We start from the raw sequence: 11,054 nt of genomic DNA, 5'->3' as shown, positions 1-11,054 counted from the left end.
TGTTTAATTTTTTTAAATACATATTTAAATTTAAGGTGATTTTCCATGTTCAAAATGAGACCTGTATGTACTTCATGACTGAGAAAGATATGCTTCTTGAAACTTTAGTTACTATATTTTAAAAAACTGGCTAGTATTTTTTTTAATTTCCTTTTGCAAAAGCACACTGCGAAGAGCTTTAAGATATTTAGGCTATATCTTTCTACAAAACTGCATTTTCAGTATTGATTTTTTTCTAGTCTGGTTTTTTAATTTGTATTTTATGTATGTAGATATAGTGGATATACCTCTGTGAAAATGCCAGGTTTATGAGATGTAAAAAAAAAAAATCTGACCAAAATAAATAACTTCAAAAGTCTGTCCATCTTTAATATAACATATAAACTGTAAAATCCAGTTTATAGAAAGATATGAGTTTTACTAGAGAGATACTATGACCCCTTGTATTGTATCTGTTTTTTATTTATTATTTAAATTTGTTTGCCACCCATCTCACCATGAGGTGATTTTTCATACTTTCATAAAATAATACAGTGGAGGCCTGGCTGTTCTTATTTTCCATCATATCCTGATTAAATTCTCAATTTGCAATTTGCAATAGAGCTGGATTAAATCAATATATTCTTCCCTATGGATACTTTCATATACAATCTATCATTTTCTCTTCCTCAATAAAATAAAACAGTAAAACAATTTTGCAAATTCCTTCAGAACCGAGACTTTAATTCATTTCATTTTAATTTGATGTAAATATCTGGCTAACCTTTCTCTTAAACTTTGGATATTAGACCCCTTTCCCATCTATATTTAATATCTATATTATAGATATTAAATATAGATGTTTAATATCTATATTTATATTTATTAAATATAAATATCATATTTATATATCTATAAAACCCAATCACTGTGACAGGTGCAAAAGATTGGGAAAGGAGAGGATAGACTAACATTATTAATTCTATTAAAAGCCGAATAAAAATATTTTGTTGGGTTTAACTTCCTGTTTGTTGAAATAAGATATTGAGGGGTATAAGCTGATAGTTCATAATTTTGTATTCCATGAAAGGTAACTTTATATTAGCCAATTTTAATCTAACTGAGTTATACATTCAGTTAATTTACACTCTTCTGAATAGACAAATGCTGTAACTTTACTCGTGATGACTTGCATTTTAAATTATACATTTCTGTATTGGCCTTGGAAGCTTAGACGGATTCAATTAGATGCCATACAAAATATGCTCCAATTATTTATATGCTTGCAATTAAATAAAAAATAGCTAGTTTATAGTCTATAAAAGGTCTATAACCTTTTTTTAAAAAAAGTAGCCATGGCGTAAGAATTAGGACGAGACAAAATATATTTTGGAGGATACAATGCCTATGTTCATACAAAACACTAAACCATACACCGCTATTAATAAACACTAGTTTGCTGTGTTTATACAATACGATTGATTCTTAAAACAGCCAAAGAATCAAACCAATTTCTGGCTTAAACTGATACATACCAAGTGGGTTGTTCAGTTTTTGTTGTTATTGTGAATTGTACATAAAACTTTTGTTGGTTATTTCTAAATTTCCTTGTTTTTTGACACTTTCAATTATTTCCTTCCTGAGCCAGATATAAAGGAGGTGCTTATCCTTGATTTACCACTGATTTAATGACATTTCAGAGTCATGATGGCCTTGGAAAGTAGGCTTTGCAGCCTGGCCATCATAAGATGTAGTGCCAAATCCCCAATATCATTTATTAGTTCAATTTATATTCATTAGTTCAATTTATATGCTGCCTTTCTCCGAAGACTCAGGGCGGCTTACAATGCACTTAAAGCAATAGCCTTCATTCTTTTGTATATACCTGCTTATTAGGGCTTTTGGCCCCCCCATAAGCGGTGTTTCTACAAGTCAGTTTATTGCCCCCACAATCCGGGTCCTCAATTTACCTACCTCAGAAGGATGGAAGGCTGAGTCAACCTTGAGCCTGTGAGATTTGAATTCACTAATTACAGGCAGCTGGCATCTAAGTGTTACATAACAGCACTTAGTCCGCTGTACCACCAAGACTCTTGGTGAAATCATGACTCCATTTCAGGTGCTTGGCAATTGGTTCACATTTATGACTGTTTGCAGCATAACTGCAGTCATATGACCATGATTTACAATGCTTTTCTCCAGCAAAAAAAATGCCCATTTGGGAGAATGGATTTAGTTTTAAGACACTGTGATTTGGATTAATGACTGTGTGATTTGATTAATGATTTCCATAAATAGTAAAACGAGACTTATGACTGTTAGGATTTATGAATGACGATCCTGTCCCAATTGCAGTTGGGTACAAGGACTATCTGTTTGAGTTATCTTTGCTGTGGTGTCTTACAATATGTTTCTTTATGTCACTACTCTCTCTTAGGACATGCTCAAATGAGTTGTGAAAAGGATAGACAAAATAGCCTAGAGACATCTCAACAGTCTTGAAGGCAAATCTTCCCCATCCACATGCAATGCTCTGATTGGTGGAAGTTTAAACTCCTGGATGGTGACTCTGTAAAGGGAATGGCAATGAAGCCAGAAGAGAAAAACAATAATCTTGCCTGTAATAAGTGTCATATTCATAGATCAGGACAATGACCCAGAAACAATGAGGCAGGATATGATAGGGTTGGGATAAAAATGGCAAATATTATGTCAGAACCATTTAGCACCATCTCTTGATGGGTAAATAGCATTTTAACTTGGTGGTGGGAGAAATGCTCTAAGACAGCATTTGGCACCTAACTAAATATTTATAATTATTTCTGCATATTAAATTTTACTTCTTTATAGTTTTCTTTATTGCTTTTTCCTCTAAGAAGGTCTAGATTTTTATAGCATAGCAAATATATCTTGAAGATCAGAGGACTTTCTATGAGGTAGATCATACAATAGCTTATCCCCCCCCCCCCGGGAAAAAAACTATGCAGATGATATACAAATTACAACGGCACTGAAAAAGTGATTTACGAATGTTTTTCACACTTATGACCATTGCAGCATCCCCATGATCACATGATCAAAATTCAGATGATTGGCAATTGGTTCATATCTGACGGTCAAAGTGCCTATTACTATTAGTACTACCTTTGCTTTCTTTTGCCACAGTTTCTATTTCTATTAGCAGATCTTTGCATTTTTGATGTTTTCTTCTCCAGTTCCTTCTCATCCATTCTGCTTTTTCTATGTACTGCCATGTCCACTATACAGTCTTTTTGTCTTTTGTATTGACGGTTGTTAAGTCGGGGGTGTTTTTGTAATCAATCCATTCAAATTGGTCTTCCTTTTCTTGCTATTTCCAGATTCGTCTTGTCAATTGAGTTGATCTTTAGTTCTTCTGCTGTTTTGCGCAGTTGCCTTTCTGGTCAGATGGAAAGAGCTTCTTTTGAAATAGATGTTTTTGGACAATATTAGCTACCACACCAATTAGCAATTTGAAAGTTGTTGGTAAGCAAGTAATGCTCCTTTTGCTGTATCTTTCATTATCAGATAGTTTTTGTCAGATGTTAGCTACTCTACAATTTCATCTCCTTGCAGTATATAGTTAAACGGCTTGCAATAGTGAGCATAGACCAGGCAAAAGTTTCAACCAAAATCCATGCAGTTCTTTACGTGGAGCTCATCAATTCTTTATTTTTCTTGCTCTTTTGTCTACCATTTCTGCTGTTACTACAAGTTCTTTCATTTAGTATTATTAAATGTATTTGCAACTCATTTCATGGTTCAAGGTGACTCTGAATGTAATTAAATATACAAATATTCAATTATAAATATACAGATTAAATTACAATGAATTAAAATGAATTAAAAAACCATAGGTTTGGAGCAGAGAATTGGGAGTAGATACACAGATATATATATGTGAATACAGAGCAAATACAAGTAGTCTTCAACTTATGACCATTTGTTTAATGATGACATTGGCATGATGCTGCTGCTGGAAAAAGTGACTTAACAACCTGTCCTCAAAGTTACATCCAACATGGTCACATGACCATAATTTTATATACATATATATATATATATATATATATATATATATATATATATATATATATATGCCACCCTTTTCCGGAGACTCAGGGCAGCTTACAATGCGTTAAGCAATAGCCTTCATACTTTTGTATATTTTATACAAAGTCAGTTTATTGCCCCCACAAACCGGGTCCTCATTTTACCCACCTTAGAAAGGATGGAAGGCTGAGTCGACCTTGAGCCTGGTGAGAATTGAACTCGCAGTAATTGCAGGCAGCTGGATGTTAAATGCTGCCTGAGTAGGAGGCATTAGCCTCCTACGCCACTCAGGCTCATATTTGTGTGCAGTTGTCTCATCCTGCAGTCACATGATCATGATGTGCACCCTTCCCAGCTGGTTTCCAATAAGTAAAGTCAATGAGAGAAATTGGATTCACTTCATCATGTGATACACTGGTGACTTAACAATTGCAATAAACATGATTGTAAAATTGGCTTTGGTCTGTGATGACTTAATGACTGCATCATTGTTATAAGATGTGTGTGTTTGTGTGTGTGGGTAGAGCATTACTTATATTTCTTAGTTATGAATGTGGGTATGTTGAATAGCAGTTTAGCAAGGCATAATCTATCTTTTAACATTCCTGATGTAACAAAGCTATTGCTAATAAATGAGAGACTCCAAGTAATGTACAACTTATTTAATAGCATCTACCTACTAAAAAAGGTAGGGAAAAAACAGCTTCTGAGTGAACTGTTTGATGGGAGCATGAGGAAAGATCTTGATGTCTGCTTCAGGCACTGGAATTCCCTTTTTTCTTGTCTTTCAGCCAGTAGGCAAAGGCTTGTTTATTCCTGCTTTTGGTATTTAAACCAATTGTAAAAATGGATCTAACTGATGAGGAAATAAACTGGAGATTCTTTGTAATCTTGTATTCATTCTATTGATTTTTTAATTAATCTGTATATGGGAAGCATCTATACCCCATTCTTCAGCCTACAAGGCCCACTGAAAAGTTTACATAGTCAGTGGAAAGAAAGAAAACCTAAACCAAACAGTTCCTGGCCACAAGATCTAAAAAAATATAACATGAAAGGGAAAAAAAAAAAAAGAAGAAGAACGGGAAGGGCAGAAAAGCACAAGCTCAGGCATCTAGGTTCCTCCTCCTATAAGCCATAAAATTATGGTTGCATGCAATTTAGGGAGAGGATGAGCTTAACAGAGAACAGTTGATGAAAGGGATTTGCTTCCCATCTCATTTTCTGATGCAAACTGATAAAAAGGCTGCCAGCTGAACGAAGCCCAATTTTAGAGAATGTCCAAGCAAATTTGGCCTATGCTGCAGCCTACCTAGCAAGTATACATGGGCTGGAAAGTCACTGGCTCATCAGAAATTGCTGAACTTCAACTCCCTCCTGCCCCAGCTAGTTGATGGCATGTTGGGCATTTTAATTCAGTAATATTTGCAGGGCCACAGATTCCCCATTCCACTCAAATAAATGGCTTATGGCCATTGGAAAATATCATCCAACGTTTTGGCACCCACTAGCTTGTGCTTCTTGAATTCTCTCATGTCATGGGTAAATCTTCTGGATATGTATTTGGAATTTTATTTGATTGATTTCTATAACCGCCCATCTCAGCAAACAACTCTCCTTTTTGCTTCATGGGACCCTTTGGAGCAGAAGACCCGGTCTGCACTCCACAGCATGAGCAGCAGCTTCTGTCATCAAAAATATGCTTTGAAATCTCTAAGTCACATCTAGCCTGTCTCATTGTCTAGGGCAGATCATCACCAGGGACTTTTAAATCCGGAGCCCTAGGTGGGCAGTCTACCTGCATATGGCTGCATTTAGGATACCGGATTGGGTAAATTCATTGAGGGAGGGGGAGAGGGAGAGGGAGAGGGAGAGAGAAAGGGGGGGAGTGCTTTTGAGAGAAACTGGCTAGAATGTATTCAGGCCAACCAGACTATTACTCTTATGCGCCCTATAATGGGATTATATTGCCCTTTAGTGCAATATAATCGAGACCCTCTTGGTTTCTTGTGCACTTTGGAGAGCGCCCAGTAGGGAAGGGGAAAAAAAAGAGCATCCGAGGTGGGTTCTTTTAAATTGCATAAAGCGAGAATCCGAGACATTCCGGCCCCTCTTTTCTACCACACAGCCGCCGTCTCACTTTTTCTCTTGTCGCCAGGCAGCCTGAGGGAGGGACGGGGGGAGGGGGGGGGAAAGCAGAGGACAAGAAGCGAGGCCTGAAATGCCAGCTTCTTTCCTCTTTCCTCCTCCTGCCCGTGCCAAACCTTTGCCGGCCGACCAGTCGCTCAAAGTGGCCGCCGCCCATCTCAGCTTCCCTCGGGCTTTGGGCGTGGAGAGGTGACCGGCCCCCTCCCCGTTCCGCTCTCCTGCCGGTGGGTGGGGGTAGGCAGTGCCGTCCTCTCCGCCTCCTCTGTTGGCAAACAGCCGGCCCTCCTGCTCAGCCAGCCCCGCCCCCCAGCCCCTTGCCTCGCCGCGAAGACGACGGCAGCGGGAATCCGGAGGCGAGCTGAGGAAGGGAGCCGCGCACTCGCTCGCCTCCCCATCCAAACCAGCCCCGCCGTATCTTCTGCCGGCCTGCCCCTTTCTTCCCTTTCCGCCCCCCAGGCAGTCGGGGTTGCAGCGGGAAGCATTGTCAAAGAACAGCCGCTGTCAGACAAGGAGCTGGGGCCGAGGATAACTCCACGGCGGCGACTCACTCCGGTGTAGGCGGGAGGGGGCAAGAGGAGGGGCAAGAGGTAGGCAGGCAGGCAGGGAGAGCTAATAAGAGGAGCGGACACGCATGCATGTACGCGCGCACACACACACACACACTACACACACTACACACAAACGCAGCACGCGAGATTTGTGTAAGGGGGTGTGCAGAACTTGATCCTTTCTCAGAGCTGAAGTCCTCCCCGCCGCCCGTCCGCTCCAATGCGGTCCGGACGAGAAGAGTTTCTTTCCACCAGGATGAAATATTGGAAGTAACTGAAGACAATTCAGATTTTCCTGCATAGGACGGAGAAGAGTTTGAAGTGCGCGTATGTGCCTGCGCTTGCGGGACGCGCTGGTATACGGCCGTATTTAGGTCGTTTCCCGCGTGTTTTGTTTTTTTTAAAAAAGGAAAAAAAGTATTCGGGAAACCTAAGTCGGAGGTGTTTCGTTTGTCCGTTTTGTACGAGCAAGGGAAAGAAAGCTAGGCTGAGGGCAGAGGAGGCTCTGTTTTCCTAGGAAATCCTCCTTGAGTGCCGAGGAACCAAAGAATAAGCGCAGTCATCATAATACAAGGATACATCTGGACTGTGTTTGCGTTTCCTGGTTTTCCTGGGGACGAAGATGCTGTCCTACACTGTGCTGGATGCTAATGTGGTGGACGTGGAAAAAAGGCGAAATCCTTCCAAGCACTATGTGAGTACAGGATGAATAATGCTTGCAGTGAGGCCTTGGTGCCTATTAGTACAAAACGCTGCGGGTCCTGACAAGGGGAAAGAAGCCTTTTACCGATTTGGCTATTGGGTTTATTACTACACTGAGCCAGATAGAATTTGAGAAGGGAGGCAGGTGGGAGAGGGTTCACTTGGCATGTGTTCCTTCCCCTTTGCAAACTTGTCTTGGCAGTACCTTTGGTTCGGCAAAGAGGACAGCAAAAGGGGTTTGCTTGTTTTTTTTTGGCAGTCATCTCTCTGGAGTATGTCTCATGTGATGAGAGAACCTGAGAACTGGACATCAGAAACTTATGGAACACGTGGGGGTAAAAGCCTCTCCAATGGAATCGGCATAAGCCAAATGGGTATAAGTGTAAAATGAGACCACTTGTGGTGTCATTTAAAATGGGAATTGGAATCTGTATGAAATCCTTTGCTACAGTACTTCAGCTGAGGATGCTAGGAACTGGCATGACTGGTTGGTGTAGGTCACATTGTTCAACCTTGGCAACTTTTAAGATGTATGGGCATTGATTCCCAGAATTCCAGGCAGAATGCTGGCTGGGGTGTTCTTGGAGTTGAAGTCCACACATTTTAAAGTTGCCAAGGTTGAGAAACACTGGTAGGAATTGTTGAAACATTATTTTGCATCCATGACTTTTCTTATTGGCAGGGCCACTATAAATCAAAAGAGCCTTTTAGACTGACCATTAATTGCTGTTCCTATAGAATCATATGAAGTGCATCTGGCACTTTTATACCAATTTACTGTATTTCACCCAACTTCATAGCTGTAACCCCCTTTTGCATTTAGTACAATGCCCTTAGGTTCTCTTTGTTCTCTATTTGTGAAACATTTTTTGTAACTCTGTTCTTCTGGAATTCAATATACGTTTGCTTGGACACTTACTTCAGTCTCACAAATCAGCAATCAAAAAGGCATGTTGTCCGACATAAATTAAGAAGCATAATTTCTGTAATTTTCCAAAGTGAGTATCCTAGTTTTTCAGTCAGCCTGTAGTTACTAAATGCCATTGCTGGACTTTCTAATGGGGATCTAAGCGATGATGATGCATGAACTTAAATTCACTTTAACTGAGCCAGTTTGAGCAGTAAGCAATGGAGTGCAAGTTAGGACATGTGCGTGGTACTGCTAACATGAAACTCATTTATAGTGCAAATTGTGACTGTTCTCTTGGGTTTTCAACTGTTGAAGTTGAGGACACTGTTAAGGATATTCTTGGCTCATAACCGATGTTATGGTTATTGAGCAGAGTACCCCTTGAGTATGCACATGAAAGTGGCTGAGAGTGAATAACCACAGTTAATATACTGACACACTGAGTTGTGTTAGTCTTTTACTTTTTATAAAAAAGTAAAGCAAAGTCCAATAACAATCCAAGTCATACACAGATAAGGCGATAGTTAAAATATCAATTCAGGGATATTCCAAGTACAAAGTCTTCTTACCAGTTGTTGTTATTACACAATAAAACAGTTCTTCTTGAGTTTCAAACGGGAACAAGTTCAGTATTAAAACATTCAATAAATAGTAGAAAGCAACAAGTAGCAATGATCAAACAGTGATCATACAGAGAGAACAGGTAGGGAGTAACAGCAAATAAGCAGATAAAATGGTGTAGTGTCCACAAGCCATGATTCAGGCTTCCCCTTAAGTACATTGGCTACAGAGCTTAGCCAATCAGGATACAGAATGATGCAATACAGTCTTAAAGCAATATAATACCTTTTGATGAACATGTATTGATAGTTTATATATTGCCTGACCAACTAGTTAGACAATAGCCATTTCCTAACAGACACTTTGTTGAAATGTAAGACCATAAAAAAAAATTGATTCCGGAATAAATTAAGAGTCATTCAGTGATTTACATGGTGAACTAGCCAGACCTTTCCTGCAAACTCATAAGCTGTGCATGAAAACAGTTCTCCTTTCTCTTACTCTCCCCCTCAAAACCATAACATTTCAGTAACATGCTGCCCAACATATAGAGGTTTTATTTGGTAGTCATAAGTAATAAATAGCTAAATAACTGATTGTATGTTTATATTTTTCATCTCCATTTAAATTAGACATGCATAATGAGGCACCAAAAGCCATGCTCCCCCATCCAAAAGCTTTGGGTTTTACCAGAATCCCTTGAAAAAAGCTGCTTACTTATAATTGATATGTGAGAGAAGTACATGGGAGAAATCAAATAAAGAATGTGTAGCTCATAATAAAATTAAAATGAATTAAATTACATCAAATTTAGGTTTCATCCAGGGCATCCCTAATTTTTCATCCCTATGATGCTTAATTTTTGTTGTGTGCCCCTCCTTAAAACCATTAAAATCAAAAATATTACTTGTCCAGACGTTACCCCAGTAATAGAAATAATCACATGTTCTGCATATATAAAGCAAAACACAAGTCAGCCTCAGAAGTGAATGATAGAGATCAAAAGGCTCTATTCTGCAGGATAAATATTTCAAGTATTTCAGTTCTTTTATAGGATGGGTGGAGAGGCTTCTGTCTAACATAGCATTGTAACTGTAACTTCCAGAATTCTGGGGTTTGCATGGTTGTAGATCAGGGATGTCAAACTGGATTTCTTCGAGGGCTGGATCAGCATTGTAGTTCTTCACAGGCCGGCCGGTGTGGGGGAGATAGGATGGACACCTCTTGCAAGTCTTCCCCCATGCCCCATTTTGGCTGCCAGAGGCAGCATAGCCCGGTCCTTTGCTATTTCCACGCTGGCCCCACAGGCCAGATTTAAGCACCCCGCTGGCCGGATCTGGCCCACAGGCCTTGAGTTTGACATTCCTGTTGTAGATGATGCTGATCAAAGCATTTTAAATATTGTAAGCTTAATATATTGGCTGGGACAGGAGAAATCGGGCCAAGTAAAGGGGTAACATTAACATTTTAATGGCCTTTTGGTTAAGTTTGGGATAACATGTATAAGATTGTATAAGAAGGATATTCAAATTAGCTATGCAAATTTTATTAGATAAAAAATCAAGTTCTGTTGTTCATTAATTGTATAAGCATCACTGAGCAATTCCTTCCCACACATCTGTCTTTCCAATTCCTTGCTAATCTTCAGGGTTTCTACACTTACTTGCAGATGTTTCATAAAGCTGATGAAGATGATAGTAGTAAAGCTTGCGCCATAATGCATAACAACAACAAATATTTACTATGACCTTTAGCCAGAAAACACTACATAGAAACAAACTTAAAATTACAGATATAAGTTAAAAGAAAGCATAAAATACAAGAAAACATACCATAATGTTGATGTAATACAAATACAGTAACAGTGGTGATCACCAAGATTAGCAATAATCTTCAGTGTAAGTGGATCACATAGAACTAATAGAGGCACAGAATTGGGCAATCTAGGAAGATATGTCAGAATCCTTGTCAGATAGAAGAAGCAACAAATAAGCATTGTTTTTCTGACAGGTTATATACCTTTAAAAGAGGATGGATGGATTATCCAAGATGCCCTGTAAAGAGATCAAAAGAAGAGAATGTGGCTCAGGGATTCCATAGAGCTGTTCCCATAGCTGCTCTAGAAGGATGATTTT

The 11,054-nt window shown here is 39.1% G+C and overlaps 1 protein-coding gene across 1 annotated transcript in view; it reads left to right on the top strand.

Moving 5' to 3' along the window:
* The first annotated feature begins 6,905 nt into the window (after window positions 1–6,905).
* SH3PXD2A (SH3 and PX domains 2A) overlaps window positions 6,906–11,054 on the top strand; it is a 251,693-nt gene continuing 247,544 nt past the window's right edge. The window contains exon 1 of the mRNA XM_070945171.1: window positions 6,906–7,440. Within this exon, the coding sequence (XP_070801272.1) occupies window positions 7,369–7,440 (72 nt within the window). The 5' untranslated portion in view covers window positions 6,906–7,368. The remainder of the gene's footprint in view (window positions 7,441–11,054) is intronic.

Source organism: Pituophis catenifer, unplaced genomic scaffold (assembly GCF_029215685.1).
Source record: "Pituophis catenifer annectens isolate HBS135680 unplaced genomic scaffold, rPitCat1.0.hap2 SCAF_6, whole genome shotgun sequence".
Classification (NCBI taxonomy): Eukaryota; Metazoa; Chordata; class Lepidosauria; order Squamata; family Colubridae; genus Pituophis; species Pituophis catenifer.
Note: the sequence above shows the minus strand (reverse complement) of the source record. Positions and strands in the feature narration are given on the sequence as shown.